Source organism: Typopeltis vanoorti, chromosome 7 (genome assembly GCF_054136105.1).
Source record: "Typopeltis vanoorti isolate ZY-2024b chromosome 7, IOZ_Tvanoo_1.0, whole genome shotgun sequence".
In the NCBI taxonomy this organism is placed as follows: Eukaryota; Metazoa; Arthropoda; class Arachnida; order Uropygi; family Thelyphonidae; genus Typopeltis; species Typopeltis vanoorti.
In genome coordinates this window covers 140942168-140959348 of record NC_143555.1, presented here as the reverse complement: position 1 = coordinate 140959348, position 17181 = coordinate 140942168, and the positions used below count along the sequence as shown (strand labels likewise).

The window sequence follows — 17181 nt, the reverse complement described above, 5'->3', positions numbered from 1 at the left end:
TTTAACGTGGCTTTTCAATGAAAGTCTGGCTTTGGCAAAGGTGCCCAGGGAAGGGAAGGAAGGTAAGATAGTGCCATTGCATAAGGGTGGTAACAGACTGGAAGTGTCTAATTATAGGCCAGTCTGTGTGTCATCAGTAGTTGTTAAGATCTTGGAGAAAGTAGTGAGGGACCGTATACGGCATTGGGCAGATGAGGGTAATGTTATCTGTGAGAATCAACATGGATTTGTGAAAGGACGCTCTTGTTTTAGCAATATGCCAGCCTTTTATAATAAAGTTACAAGAACATTAGATGAGGGAAAGGCATATACTGCAATTTTCTTAGACTTGGCGAAGGCATTTGACAGGGTGCCACATGATAAGCTGATATTTAAGTTGCAGCACATGGGTCTGGATGTCAGATTGGTCATCTGGATTCAGGATTGGCTGTCTGATAGGTATCAGAGAGTTGTGTATGGTGGAGCAGTTTACAGGAGGCAGAGGGTTACAAGTGGGGTCCCACAGGGCTCAGTACTAGGACCTATATTGTTTAACCTTTATATCAATGACATAGCCAGTGGATTGCAGGGGGATATTCAGTTGTTTGCGGATGATGCGAAGCTGGGAAGGATTATTAGTAATAGTGCAGATGTGGCAGCCCTGCAAGAGGATTTAAATAAGCTAGATAAATGGGCAAATGAATGGGGATGTCAGTTTAATACAGCAAAATGTATGGTCTTGAGGTTTGGGAAACATCGATGGGATGCTGCATACTCTATGGGAGGAGTTATACTGGAGGAAGTAGGGGAGACAAGAGATCTGGGGTTGATTATTGATAGAAACCTGAAGTTTAGGGGACATATTGCAAAGGTGGTGAAGGTAACACAGAGGATTGCTGCTATTATGAGAAGAACGCTGACCTGAAGAGATAAGAGGGTTATCATTCTGTTGTATAAGTCTCTGATCAGACCACACTTTTACTATTGTTCTCAGATTTGTTCCCCAGGATTTGAAGGGGATAAATTAACTGTGGTAAGGATACAAAGACGGATAACAAAAATGGTTTCAGGACTGTACAAGGATAGTTATGAGGATCGGCTGAGAGAATGTGGACTGCAGAGTATGGTGGATAGAAGAAGGAGAGGTGATATGATTGAGACTTTTAAACTGTTGAGAGGTGGTTACAGGGTTGACACTGGGGAGTTCTTTCGCTTGGTTGAACAGCGGGAAGGAGTGATGACAAGAGGCCATCCCTGGAAGTTACGAAAGGAAACTGTGAGCAAGAGGGTAAGGAGTGATTTCTTTGTGTGGAGGGTGGTTGAACCGTGGAATGCATTGCCTGATGGAGTGGTGAGAGCGAGAACGGTCAGTGAGTTTAAAGAGTGGTATGATAGACTTTGTGTTTCTCAGGGGGGGGGGACCTCCCCTCGATGAGTCTTGACAGACTTTATGTCTTAGGAAGGACCTCCCTCGATGAGTCTTTTGATTCCTTGGAGGCCTGAATAATAATAATAATAATAATAAAACACAAGAAAAATACTAGGTGCTGGCGCTGCATGTATGCAAGTGCACATCAACAACGTCAATATTTAAAAAAAAAAGATGTTTGATATGGGTAAAAAGGTTCGCCATCACTGGTATAGACAATAAAAGTCATTAGGATTATTAAATCTCTTTATTCCTCATCTGATATGAGAATTGAAATTAAAAATCACAGCAGTGAACCGTTCCGGGTAGAATGGCTGGTAAGACAAGGATGCATCTTGTCCCCTTTTCTTTTTAATTGTTTTCTGGAATATGTCATAGATGAAGCTCTGAATAGTAGACACTGGAATAGTAGTTGGCAGACTAAGAATAAACAACTTACATTTTGCAGATGATATCGATCTTCTGGCAGAAAACGAAGAATTATAAGAGACAACTAGCAGTGTTTTCGAAGCATTAAAAAAAATATGGATTATACATAAACCTGCAAAAAACAAAAACAATGATAACCTCAAAATCAGACATTGAACTTTTAAATATACAAATTGAGAATGTAAACAAGTTCACTTATCTAGGAAGCATGTTGAGTCAAGATGGTTGCTCAAAAACTGACATTAAATACTGAATTGCAAAGGCAAGTGTGGCCCTAGAGAAGTTAAAAACCATTGTGGGGAGATAACAGAATAGCCATCACAACCATACTAAGACTAATTGACACCTTGGTAAACGCTATCCTATTGTGATAATTTATATTTAAGGAATTGACAGCGTATACTAGAAATATAAATTAAATAAACTTTAATATATACTTTCCGATATTTCGGCAAACGTCACGTTGCCATCTTCTTGGGAACTTAATTTCTAGTATACGCTGTCAATTCCTTAAATATAAGTTATCATGTGTAACCAGCGTATAAGCCTCTCAACAAGCTATCCTCTTGTATGGTTGTGAGGCCTGGACTTTATTGAGGAAAGATGAGAGGAGACTCCTGTCTTTTGAAATGAAAACTTACAGAAGACTTTTGAGAATTCCCTATACTGCTCACAAAACCAACAAAAACTGATTGATTCACTAGACGGAAAAAAAAAGGGAAAATATTCTGACAGTCATCAGAAGAAGACAGATGAAATGGTTTGGACATGTGGAGAGGGCCAATGGCATTCCAAAGCAACCACTAGAAAGAGTCGTTCTGGGATCAAGGGTTAGGGGCTGACCTCGATTAAAATGGACCGATAACATCAAAAAATGGACAAATTCCTCCTTTCTCAACTAACATCAAGAACAAGAGACCGAGATGATTGGAAGAGGCTAACAAAGAATATCACCTAGCAGCCATGAGTGACCCAACGGTCCATTTAGGAATATGGGAGAGAAGAAGAAGATAGGTTCTCCATTAATAATTCAGCTGAAGTTTCAACAAGTTTTCTATGTTTCCATCTATTTTAATAATTTTGGACTTTTTATTGCTGATTTTCATGCTAAATTTGTTACAGCTGTTATTCAATTTATTTAGAGGATTCTGAAGACTTGCACTGAATGTGTTCAGGAGTACAACATCATCTGAATAAAGCAAAGAGATGCTTGACATCTCCAATTCTAATATCAGGTTTAATGCCAATTTCTTTCATAATGTGATCCATATAGATAATGAATAAGAGTCGTGATAATGAGTATCCTTGTCTTACAACAGATTTCACATCAAATCATCTTCCTGTATTTCATTCAATTCTAACTGCTGACTTAAAACTTAAACATACACTATTAATCGCTCTGTATAATGTTCCATTTACTCCCCCATATAATTGTAGTGTTTTGAAAAACTTTTCTCTAGGCACCTTGTTGTATGTCTTTTCCAGGTCTACCAAACTCAAATACAGATCCTTGTTACATTCTCACGATTTCTCAAATATCTGTCATAAAGTGAAAATCTGATCTTGACAACTTCTATTTGGCCTGAACTCAGCTTTGTTGTTCTCCAAGTTTCTGTCCCACAATTTGTCTTAGCCTCTTCCTCAAGTATGTTTGCAAAAATCTTACCAGGAACACTAAGAAGGTAAATTCCTCTATAATTCTCACATTCAGCTTTATTCCCCTTTTTATAGATGGGAACTGTGAGAGCACTGCTCCACTACTACTGCAGAACAGTAGTAGAAAATTTTTAGAAGGAATGCAAACAAGAAATCAATCCTTCAGATAGAAAAAGGCATCAGAAACTTGAAATATGGAAAGGCAGCTAGAGTAGATGATATTTGACCAGAAATATTCAAATATGGAGGAATAGAAGTTTTGAATATTTCTGGTTGACTATCATCTACTCTAGCTGCCTTTCCATATTTCAAGTTTCTAATGTCTTTTTCTATCTCAAGAATTGATTTCCTGTTTGCATTCCTTCTAAAAATTTTCTACTACTGTTCAGCCACTGCTTGTTTCATTTAAGTCTTTCAAAGTAATTACTCTAGACATCTAAGATATCCTTATCTTCAGTTTTCTTGTCACATTTATCATCTGATTCCTTTTATAGTACTCTTTCCTCCATTTCTAATCTTTTTCATAGCCTCCAGAACATTTTTTCTACCTTCCTGATATTTATTATTATTAAGGAGCTTTATGGAGGTACTGAATATTTATTTTTTATATTCTTACTAAAGTCTTCCCATGGCTTTGTTTTGCTACTTAGCTCAGCTACATAGCTTAGCTTAGCTCTTTCTCTTATTTTTTAGCTTTTTCTTATTCTTATTCTTTCTCTTTAGCTTTTCTCTGTATTCATTTGGAATTCTGTTGGCTTATTTGTTAGGAACTTTCAGTATGCTTTCTTTTTTTTTTCAGGACTGCTTCTTTAACTTCTTGTGTCTACCATGGTGTTCTTATTTTTCTATCTTTGCAGACAACTTCACCATATACTTCCCTAGCTGAATCAATCAATATCTTCTTTAGAATTTGCCACTGAGACTCTAAGATTTGTTTCTTGTTTTTGAACCATTTCATTTTTTCTTCAATAATGTTTGTATAGTTGTGTCTATGGTTTACCTCTAAAAGTTGCTCAACTTTAATTCTTTTTAAAACTTTATTACATACTATTCTTTTCAATGTGATATTCATTTTTATTCTACTTTGAAGTGATGGTCACTACAAATTTCAAATCCTCTGTACACTCTTGTAATTTGAATCATTGTAAAGATACCACTCTGAACAATGACACAGTCAATGGGGCTTTTCTTATTTCTTGTGTCTTCTCTCCATGTAAACTTGTGCACATTTTGATGTTGGCACATGGTGTTAGTAATGACTACTCCATAATCTGAGCAGAAATCCTGCAGGTATGTATCATTATTATTATTAGCCTTGCCCTTTTCTCAAAATTTTTCCAAAACATATCTGGTGGAATCCATTTCCAAATCTGTTATTTACATCTTCTGCAAGGACCACTTTTTCTATTTTCTTTATGTCAGCTGTGTGCTCTAATGACTTGAAAAAATCCTGGCCAGTTCTTCCCTAGGAGAGTCTTCTGTAAAAGCATAGACACAAACAAGCTTCATTGTCTATTTCTCCATTTTGATTTGCAAATATATCTCTCTACTTGAGACTGCCTTGAAATCAAGAAGTTTATCTTCATGTTTGGTGTTAAATGCTATTGCTTTCCTTCCTTTCCTTGTTTGTTATTGCCTGAATATAACATTCTATACTTATAATTTAGTAATATGTTTTGGTCTTTGGTTCAGTGATGTCAATTATGTCCATGTGGTACTTTTCCAGTTTTTCTGCAAATTCGATTTCCTTTCCATTAATACTCCTTATGTTAATACCTTATCTTCAGTTCTTCCGACATTGGTTTGATTGGTTCTTCTTCTTCAAGAATTACTTACACTTTCTACTGGCTTAAACCAGCAATACACATGATGGTGCATGATGAAATATACCACATATTATATGAAATTCCTTTCTTCAAAAAAAAAAAAAAAAAAAAAGCAAAGGAAATGTTACATATAATTTTGTTTTTATGGTGGTGGTGGTTTAAGTTTATAAAATGTAGTAATATTGAGATTTTGTCATATTATTTGTTGATAATATTGATTCTGCATTCTGCAGTTAATAATTTATTTTTCTCTGGCAAAAAGTCCTTCTCTTCTCCACACACACACACATGGGCATGTGTGAAACTGACAAACACTACAGATAAACAGTAAAGTTTGTTACAATGTATTTCATGAGAGCAGATAAGGGACAATCACTCTGAGAATTTCTGACATTCTCTCAATTTATTCTCCTTTCCCTCTTGGAGAAATGCTACAGAAAAAGGTAGATATGGAAATCATAAAACTGTATGTGGGGTGAAAGGGTAGATGAGATGATTATGATGGTGGGCACAAATGACTTGAGATGCAGTGTAAATCGGGAGTGTAAATGGCAAGAGATCTGAGAGTCATGCTTGAGGTTGTACAAAAGAAAAAGCAGAGAGGAAAGATTGTGTGTGTTACTCAGGTATGATAATGATGAGCTTAATAATGAATAGCATAATAGCCAGAATGTGCCAGAAGAGAGGATTGGAATATGTGGGTTTGGAGGGCATTTGAGGACAGAAAGGAACTGTATGCAAGAGACCACTTGTATCTGAATGAGGAAGGATGTAGGCATCTGGAGAGATTGCTGTTTTCTGAACGACTCAGTATGTCAATGCAGGGAAACTAGAATTCCCAGGGTGGATGGTAGCAGGGTTTTCCTCTTGTGGGAAGGGGGAAGACATCAGGTAACACTGAGTCAGTGAGGTCTGGATTGGATAATGATAAGTATAGAAGCGGTGACATTTTTAAGCTTTATACTGATGCCAGCAGTATCCGGAATAAAGGAGATGAATTGGTGGTGCTAATAGCATCAGCCTGGCCAAAGATTATTGGGATCTCTGAGACATAGTTGACGGAAGATGATATAATAACAGGAATAGAAGTAGCAGGGTACAGTATTTTTCGACGGGATAGGAAGGGAAAACACAGTGGTGGAGTACTGCTTATGATAAGTTATGACGTATGTCCTCTCAGAACGGAGGCTTTGGAGGGCAGTGACACTAATGGTTTTAAAAGCATATGGTGTGAGTAGAGGTGGGCAAGATTGGATATTTAGTGGAGTGTTGCTACAAGCCAGGGAGCGCAGAGGGTGGGGAGTAGAAGATGTTCAGGCAGTTGAGCTTGGCAAGTGCAAGAAGAACGATTGTTATGGGAGATTTTAACTACACCAGTATAAGTTGGGAAGAGGAAAATGCATGTAGCAGTAGTAAGGGAATGGTATTTCTGGAATTCTTGAGGGACAGATATCTTAAGCAAACATGTAATAGAGGGAAAAAGAGGTTCAGGAGTTTTGGATTTGGTCACAGCATCAGAGGAGTTGATAATAATTGAGATGACATCTCTTCCCCCTAGTTGGAGAGAGTGACCATGTGGTTTTGACTTGGATGATGAACAGACATGCAGGAGTATCAAAGAAAAGGGAACATATGTGGAATTATAAGGCAAGTGATTACAATAGTCTTAGATATCGACTTGGGACAGTTTCACGGAGGGCAGAATTGGAAGACTCGGATATGATTAGTGCTTGGGAAATTGTGAATGAATATTTGTTAGCAGCAATAGTAAGCTGTATTCTACAAGTGAAGAAGAGGACACAATTTGGTGTAAAGTGGATGGCAAACAATATCAAACAGGAACTGAAGGTAAAAAAGAGGTTATGGAAGAGATATAAGGAGAGGGATGGAGAGCAGATGCATGAAGAATATAAGACTCAGGCCAGGAAAGTGACTAGTATGGTGAGGAAGGCAAAACTGGAATATGAGAAGAGATTGGCAGATCCAAAGAAAAATCCTAGGGAATTTTTTAGCTATGTGGCCAGTAGGGGTAGAAATAGTTGTGGAACAGTGGAGGTCCGTACATAAGCACTGCGACACTGCAGCACCCCCAAGGAAAAAATGAAAAAATTAAATTTTGCTTGTGTTTATAAATAATAACAATGCTTACAATATTATATAAATGCAATACAACATGTTAAAGGTTACAGCTTATGTTTTGACATTGATTGAACAGTTAATAATTGGAATTGTTCGATTAACACTTTAGATTACGAAACAAATGCACTGCGATCCAATGTCGATAGTCGTTTGCACTTGCCATTGCATGTTACGTCATTCCCACACTGCTGAAACGGCAATGTATCTTTATTATACTTCTGCATGTTATTTCTGTGAGATATGAAATGTTTATTATTGGTGCATGTGCGTGGCAAACTATTTTTTGTAAATCTTATTTTATTTTGTTAAAATAACATATAATTATTTATTTATTATAGATACAAGGCTGAATTATGATGAGTGTCACTGTTGAAAATATGAAAAGAATTATATTTTTTCAATTATCGTTACAGGAAACAAATGCACTGTGATCTAATGCCGATATTCATTTGGCTTGTCATTGCACGTTACATCATTCCCACACTGCTCAAATGGCAGTGTGTGTGGTGAACTATTTTTTGTAAATCTTATTTTATTTTGTTAAAATAACATATAATTATTTATTTATTATAGATACAAGGCTGAATTATGATGAGTGTTACTGTTGAAAATATGAAAAGAATTATATATTTTCGATTATTGTTACACGAAACAAATATACTGCGATCTAACGCCGATATTCGTTTGCGCTTGTCATTGCTATTGATACGAAATTTTTATTATTGGTGTTTGTTCATGGTGAGGATGAAATATTTTTAATAAAGCAATTTTTAATATATACATTTATTTATTAATAAATTCGTTACTGATTAGGAAAAAAAGTTTTTTTTTTTTTGGTATATGCAGCATCCCCACTTAAAATTTTCACCGGCCGCCACTGTTGTGGAAGAAGGACAATGTGGGATAAAAAGAGGAATAGAGTGACTAATTCAGACGATATAGTGGAATTGTTCAATGAACACTTTATTGGAGTATTTCATCCTGGAGAAGTAGGTTTTAATTCTAGAGGGATAGGGTGGGTTCAAAATTTAGAGGAGAGTGTGTTCCAAATACTGAGTACCCCGGATGTCATGAAAGCTGTGGGACTGGATGGTATTTCACCACTGGTTCTGAGAGAATACGCTAAAGAACTGACAGCTCCATTGACCTGCCTTTTCAATGAAAGTCTGGCTATGGGAATGGAAGGAAGGTAAGATAGTGCCATTGCATAAGTGCAGTAGCAGACTGGATGTGTCTAACTATAGACCACATAGAGTGTTGGGTAGATGAGGGTGGTGTTATCTGTGAGAGTCAACATGGATTTGTTAAAGGGGGTTCTTGCTTTAGTAATATGATTGCCTTTTATAATAAAGTGACAAGAGCAGTTGATGAGGGAAAGGCATATACAGTGGAACCTCGGTTGTCAAACAATATGGTTCTCGAACATATTTTCTGAACAAAAAACGCCCCGGTTTCTGAACAGAATTTCGGTTCCCAAACAGGCAAACAGCAACCGCGTGCTGAGCTGTAAGGCGGGAAAGCATCAGTTACGTAGCAGCCCTCATTCAGTGCAGGCACCTGCTCGAATTTGCAGTGAGTTTTCTTGATTTTCTTTGTGTTTTTTTTTCATAAATTATTATTAATTAAGCCACCATGGGGCCGCAGAAGAATATAGCAGCAAAGCGAAAAAAAAAAAGTTGTTTAAATCACGATAGAGATGAAAAAAAGAAATCATATCCAAACATGGAAATAGCGTTCTTGTCTCGAATCTTGCTATGCAGTTCGGTATGGCGAAATCAACGATATGTACAATACTCAAAAATAAAGAGGCGATCAAGAGAGCTGATGTTGCAAGAGGAGTGAAAGTTCTTACTAAACAAAGATTGCAGACGATTGAAGAAGGGGAAAAATTGTCGCTGATTTGGATAAACGAGAAACAGTTAGCTGGTGATAGTGTTTCTGAGGCTATAATTTGTGAAAAAGCGAGGCGATTACATGATGACCTGTTAAAGAAAAACCCTGGTATGAGTGCTGATACTGATGTGGTCAATGCTAGTAGAGGGTGGTTCGAGAAATTTAAGAGGAGAAGTGGCATACATAGTGTGGTTAGGCATGGGGAGGCTGCGAATTCGAACCGAGAAGCTGCTGAGAAATATGTGCAAGAATTTAGTGACAATATAAAGCTGAGGGTTTTCTTACTCAACAAGTGTTCAACTGTGATGAAACCAGCCTATATTGGAAAAAATTGCCAAAGAGGACCTACATTACTCAGGAGGAAAAGCAGTATCAGGACACAAGCCAATGAAGGACAGGCTGATACTTTTACTATGTGGAAACGCAAGTCTGGACTTCAAGGTGAAGCCATTGCTTGTGTACCACTCTAAGAATTTGAGGATGTTTAAGAAAAATAACATGATGAAAAGTAAATTGCCTGTTGTGTGGAGGGCTAATAGTAGGGCTAGGGTAACCTGGCAATTGTTTATTGAGTGGATCAATGAAGTCTTTGCCCGAAGTGTGAGAAAATACCTTCAAGAAAAAAATTTGCCAATTAGATGCCTTCTTGTGATGGACAATGCTCCTGCTCACCCTCCAGGCTTGGAGGACGAGTTAGTGGAGGAGTCTGATTTTATCACAGTGAAGTTCCTGCCCCCTAACACAACTTCTCTAATTCAGCCCATGGACCAGCAGGCCATTTTGAACTTTAAGAAACTCTACACCAAAGCACTGTTTCAAAGGTGTTTTGAAGTGACCTCTGACACAGAATCAACACTTAGAGAATTCTGGAAAAATCACTTCAACATCCTCCATTGCTTAAGTATCCTTGACAAAGCTTGGATGCAAGTGACTTACAGGATGATGAACTTGGCCTACAGGAAATTGTGACCAGACTGTGTAGCAGACAGAGACATTGAGGCTGAACATGTTGCTCGTGTCGATGATATTGTGTCTCTGGGCAAAAGCATGAGCTTGGAAGTTGTGGACTGCAGAATTTGGTAGACAGAAGGAGAGGTAATATGATTGAGACTTTTAAACTGTTGAGAGGTAGTTACATGGTTGACACTGGGGAGTTCTTTCGCTTGAAGGAAGGAGGAAGGAGCGATGACAATGGGCTATCCCTGGAAGTTACGAAAGGAAGCTGTGAGCAAGAGGGTGAGGAGTGGTTCAACCATGGAATACATTGCCTGATAGAGTAGTGAGAGCAAGAACAGTCAATGAGTTCAAGGAGTGGTATGATAGACTTTGTATTTCCTAGAAAGGACCTCCCACGATGAGCCTTTTGGCTCCATAGAGGCCTGAATAATAATAATAATTTTGAAATATGGAAAATGTAACATTCTTAAATGTAAAATGGAAAAGAGACTCTGCAACTCAGTTGGTTTCAATGATGCTCTTTGGTGAAAATACTAAATGGGTTCTAATTCCATCTAGGATGTGAAGAACCTTTATCGGGGACTTTTCAGCTGAAGTAAAGTCCCCGATAAAGGGATCTCAGACAAAAGAGGCAGAGTTTTCCCCCCAGAAACTGAAGTGTAAGCATCCTGCAAAACAAGCAACCTGGCCAGAAGAATACATGCAATTTATAAAAATCGGCTACTATGGGAATAAGAATTAACCACTCTATTTCGATGGATCTGCTTTTGATGACTGATAGAAACCTAAAATCAATCTAAAATCTATACAATCTACACATAAGTGCAAAGCAGGAACAAAGGAAAATGAGGAAAAAAAAGAAGAAAAGATAAGAAAGAAAATGCTTCAGTTTAGGAAGCAATAAAATAACAATAAAAATTCTTTTGTTATTTTATTATTATTATTATTATTATTCAGGTCTCCATGGAGTCAAAAGACTCATCGTGGGAGGTCCTTCCTAAGAACATAAAGTCTGTCAAGACTCATCGAGGGGAGGTCCCCCCTAAGAAACACAAAGTCAATCATACCACTCCTTAAATTCATTGACCGTTCTCGCTCCCACCACTCCATCAGGCAATGCATTCCACGGTTCAACCACCCTCCACACAAAGAAACCACTCCTTACCCTCTTGCTCACAGTTTCCTTTCGTAACTTCCAGGGATGGCCTCTTGTCATCACTCCTTCCCGCTGTTCAACCAAGCGAAAGAACTCCCCAGTGTCAACCCTGTAACCACCTCTCAACAGTTTAAAAGTCTCAATCATATCACCTCTCCTTCTTCTATCTACCAAACTCTGCAGTCCACATTCCCTCAGCCGATCCTCATAACTATGCTTGTACAGTCCTGAAACCATCTTTGTCATCCATCTTTGTATCCTTTCCACAGTTAATTTATCCCCTTCAAATCCTGGGGACCAAATCTGAGAACAATAGTCCAAGTGTGGTATGATCAGACACTTATACAACAGAATGATAACCCTTTTATCTCTGCAGGTCAGTGTCCTTCTCATAATAGCAGCAATCCTCTGTGTTACCTTCACCACCTTTGCAATATGTCCCCTAAACTTCAGGTTTCTATCAATCATCAACCCCCAGATCTCTTGTCTGCCCTACTTCCTCCAGTAAAACTCCTCCCATAGAGTATGCAGCATCCCATCGATGTTTCCCAAACCTCAAGACCTTACATTTTGCTGTATTAAACTGACATCCCCATTCATTTGCCCATCTATCTAGCTTATTTAAATCCTCTTGCAGGGCTGCCACATCTGCACTATTACTAATAATCCTTCCCAGCTTCGCATCATCCGCAAACAACTGAATATCCCCCTGCAATCCACTGGCTATGTCATTGATATAAAGGTTAAACAATATAGGTCCTAGTACTGAGCCCTGTGGGACCCCACTTGTAACCCTCTGCCTCCTGTAAACTGCTCCACCATACACAACTCTCTGATACCTATCAGACAGCCAATCCTGAATCCAGATGACCAATCTGACATCCAGACCCATGTGCTGCAACTTAAATATCAGCTTATCATGTGGCACCCTGTCAAATGCCTTCGCCAAGTCTAAGAAAATTGCAGTATATGCCTTTCCCTCATCTAATGTTCTTGTAACTTTATTATAAAAGGCTGGCATATTGCTAAAACAAGAGCGTCCTTTCACAAATCCATGTTGATTCTCACAGATAACATTACCCTCATCTGCCCAATGCTGTATACCGTCCCTCACTACTTTCTCCAAGATCTTAACAACTACTGATGACACACAGACTGGCCTATAATTAGACACTTCCAGTCTGTTACCACCCTTATGCAATGGCACTATCTTACCTTCCTTCCATTCCCTGGGCACCTTTGCCAAAGCCAGACTTTCATTGAAAAGCCACGTTAAAGGCACTGTCAATTCCCTAGCACATTCTCTCAAAACTCGTGGTGAAATACCATCCGGTCCCACAGCTTTACTGACATCCAGAGTACTCAGTATCTGAAACACACTCTCCTCCTGTATCTCCAGACCTTGAACCAGTCCTATCCCTCTAGCATTAAAACTGACTCCTCTAGGATGAAATACTCCAATAAAGTGTTCATTGAACAATTCCACTATGTCCTCTGCACCAGTCACTCTATTCCCATTTTTATCCCACAATATCATTCTTCCACAGTCATTTCTCCTCCTACTGGCCACATAGCTAAAAAATTCCCTAGGATTTTCTTTGGATCTTAGGGCCAATCTCCTCTCATATTCCAGTTTCGCTTTCCTTACCACACTAGTCACTCTTCTGGCCTGTGACTTATATTCCTCATGCATCTCTTCACCTGTCTCCTTATATCTCTTCCATAGCCTCTTTTTCGCATGCAATTCCTGTTTAATATTGTTTGTCATCCACTTTACTCCAAATTGCATCCTCTTCTTCACTCGTGGTATACAACTTACCATTGCTGATAACAATATTCTTTCACAATTTCCCATGCACTAGTGATATCCCGGCCTTCCAATTCCTCCCTCCATGAAACTTCCTGAAGTTGACGTCTAAGACTATTATAATCACCTGTCTTATAATTCCACATAAGTTCCCGTCTCTTTGATACTCCTGCATGTCTATTCATTTTCCAAGTCAACACCATACGGTCACTCTCTCCAACTGGTGGGAGAGATGTCAACTCAGTTATTATCAACTCTTCTGATGCTATAACCAAATCCAAAACTTTCGAACCTCTTGTTCCCTCTGTTACATGTTGCCTAAGACATTTGTCCCTCAAGAATTCTAGAAATTCCATTCCCCTATTGCTACATGCATCTTCCTCTCTCCAATTTATACTAGTGAAGTTAAAATCTCCCATAACAATCATTCTTCTTGCACTTGCCAAACTTAGCTGTCTAAACATCTCCTGGTCCCCATCCTCTGTGCTCCTGGGTCTGTAGCAACAATCCACTAAATATCCTGTCTTGCCTACCTCTACCTCACACCATAAGCTCTCAAAATCATTTGTCTCACTTCCTTCCAAATTCTCCACTCTTAGAGGACATAGGTCATCACTTATCATAAGCAGTACCCCACCACCACGCTTTCCCCTCCTATCCTGATGAAAAATGCTATACCCAGCAACTTCTATTCCTGTTGTTATATCCCCTTCTGTCAACCACGTCTAAATGATCGCAATAATTTTTGGCCAGGCTGATGCTATCTGCGCCACCAATTCCTCTCCCTTATTCTGGATACTCCTGGCATTAGTATAAAGCATATAAATGCCATTGTTTCTATACCTAGCATTATCCCTTCTAGACTCCACTGGGCTCAGTGTTACCTGACATTGTCTCCCTTCTCCCAAGTATCCATTCCCACAAGAGGCCAACCCTGCTATCATCCTCCCTGGGACACACTGACTTGTTCAGAACAGCAATCTCTCCAGATGCCTACGTCCTTCCTCATTCAAATGTAAACGGTCTCTCGCATACAATTCCTCTCTTTCCTCAAACGCACTCCAAGCATCCACATATACCAGTCCTCTCTTGTCATGCATTCTCACTATTATACCATTCAATACTCTTCTGCTCAGCTCATCATTATCATACCTAGGCAACACGCACAGTATTTTTCCTCTCTCTGTCTTCTTCCGTACAGTCTCAAGCAAAAATCTCATATCTCTCACTGCCCGACTTACATTACCACTCAAGTCATTCGTTCCTACCATCACAATCATCTCATCCACCCTTTCACCTCTCTTAATTGCCATAGCCACCCTTTCTATTGTTCCTCCTGGCAAACGCTCCTCACGCATCCTATCTTGAACACCACGGATCATTGAGTCGCCATACATTATACCTCTTACCATTCCCTCGCTCCTACTGTTTCCATTCTCTCCTCTTCTAGCACTCCCATACATCTCTCTCATTCCCTCTCTCCTATTGTTTCCATTTTCTCCACTTCTAGCACTTCCATATCCCTCTCTCATTCTGTCTCTCCTACTACTGTTTCCATCCTCTCGTCTTCTAGCATTCCCATACCTCTCTCTCATTCCATCTCTCCTACCATTTCCATTCTCTCCTCTTCTAGCACTTCCATATCTCTCTCTCATTCCGTCTCTCCTACTGTTTCCATCCTCTTGTCTGCTAGCATTCCCATACCTCTCTCTCATTCCCTGTCTTCTACTGTTTCCATTCTCTCCTCTTCTAGCACCCCCATACCTCTCACACATACTCCCTAAATTCTCTCTCTCTCTCTCTCTCTCCTACTCTGATTCGCCTTGCATTTATTTCTTCCATTCTCCTAATCTTATCTTTCATACTTCTGCTCTCATTCACAAGACATTCCACCTCCTCTTTCAACTCATCAATCTCCCTCTGCAGGTCAGTCACTCTTAATCTAAATTCACTCTCCCAAACAAAACCATCTCCTAAGCTTTCACAGTCACTCACACCTTCCATACTATCGACTATTATTTTCTCATTCTCTCCTATCACACTACTTGTCTTCCTACATTCCCCGTTCCTGGAGCAACAAAGTCGGATATCGATATATCTAATGTACTTATTTCCTCCAACTGCCTGCATTTTGCGCACATACGCTCTCCACTCTCTTTAACAAGCCACATATGTAATTCCTGAGATGCATACATGCCGCAAGTACTGCATGCCACAAAGTCCCTTATGATATTGCTAATAATTGAGTTCTTAAATGGTGGAGGACTTGGCGTTACGCCACTTGCGACTGCTGCTGAATCCACCATCATTCCTTACTGCCGAGTAGCGTAATCTTTAATAATTATTCAATTAATAAATAAGAGGAAAAAAAAGTACAAACATCAGAACATTTAAGTACTAAATATAATACTAAATAAATACTAAATATAATAAATATAAAAAAAATGAAATATAACTAAATACAGTAACTTAGCTTCGTTTTGTCTTCCACCATTACGCGTTCGATTCCGACGGTACCAAAATATATTATATCGCGACAGCAACTAACTTCCAAAAAACCACCACTGAAGTACACTCGTATTCAGAGAAACAATTTAGCACTCAAAAACGTAGAAAAACGGGGAAAAAAGCAGACTATTCACCGATTAAAAATCACTTTCTTCTGCACAGCTCAAATTCACTGCCACGTGCTACGGCAACGCTAGCGCCACTCCCCTACCTATATGTCCCCTAAACTTCAAGTTTCTATCAATCATCAACCCCAGATCTCTTGTCTCCCCTACTTCCTCCAGTATAACTCTCCCCATAGAGTATGCAGTGTCCTATCGATGTTTCCCAAACCTCAAGACCTTGCATTTTGTTGCATTAAACCGACACCCCCATTCATTTGCCTATCTATCTAGCTTATTTAAATCCTCTTGCAGGGCTACCACATCTGCACTATTACTAATAATCCTTCCCAGCTTTGCATCATCTGCAAACAACTGAATATCCCCTTGCAATCCACTGGCAATGTCATTGATATAAAGGTTAAACAATATAGGTTCTAGTACTGAGCCCTGTGGGACCCCACTTGTAACCCTCTGCCTCCTTGAAACTGCTCCACCATACATTTCCTTACATCAGTTCCTAGCTAACTTTCCCCCCCCACTGCTTTCTATTTACAGTTCATAAATTTCTAATAAAATGTGTTATCCAATATTAGAATTTAACTTTTAAACTATTTATTTCACTCAATATTTTGTCTATTCCTTAAATTTAATTATTATTATTATTTTTACAACAGACATCAAAGAAGTCAGGAACTCATCGAGAGAGGGCACATATCTCTCACACCCACATCTCATACCTGCTCTTAAATTCAATGGTGTGAGAGATATGGCCTCTCTTGATGAGTTCCTGACTTTGATGTCTGTCGTAAAATTAATAATAATAATTAAATTTAAGGAATAGACAAAATGTTGAGTGAAATAAATAGTTTAAAAGTGAAATTCTAATATTGGACAACACAGTTTATTAAACATTTATGAACTGTAAATAGCCAATCAGTGTGGGGAAAAAAAAAAGTTAACTAGGAACCAAAACTTTTTTGCATTCTCATCTAGTTAAATTTGATAATTCTGTATTTTAAAGAAAGTATAATATTTCGAATATAAATAAAAAATATTTTATTTTGCACTTAGAATACTCTTGATACTTACCTCACAGCCTGTACAAAGTATTCCAAAGCCATGTGATAATTCCTTTGTGTTTCAAATACATGACCTAAATTGTTATAGAGCTTGGCATTCCTTTGATTTACTTTGACACCTGCTGTGAAAAGTGTGAAGTCAGATTTCCTAATTATGCAAAAAATAAAAAACAACAACAATGAATTCCCACTAAAAAGTATAATATGTTCATATTTGAT

At 38.6% G+C, this 17181-nt stretch overlaps 1 protein-coding gene across 1 annotated transcript in view; it reads right to left on the bottom strand.

Annotated features, from left to right (window-relative positions):
• The window catches only part of LOC150105132 (protein O-mannosyl-transferase Tmtc3-like), a 318113-nt gene that overhangs the window by 160150 nt on the left and 140782 nt on the right, over positions 1-17181 (bottom strand). Inside the window, exon 7 of the mRNA XM_090395125.1 lies at positions 16973-17110. Coding sequence (XP_090251251.1) covers positions 16973-17110 — 138 coding nt within the window. The remainder of the gene's footprint in view (positions 1-16972; positions 17111-17181) is intronic.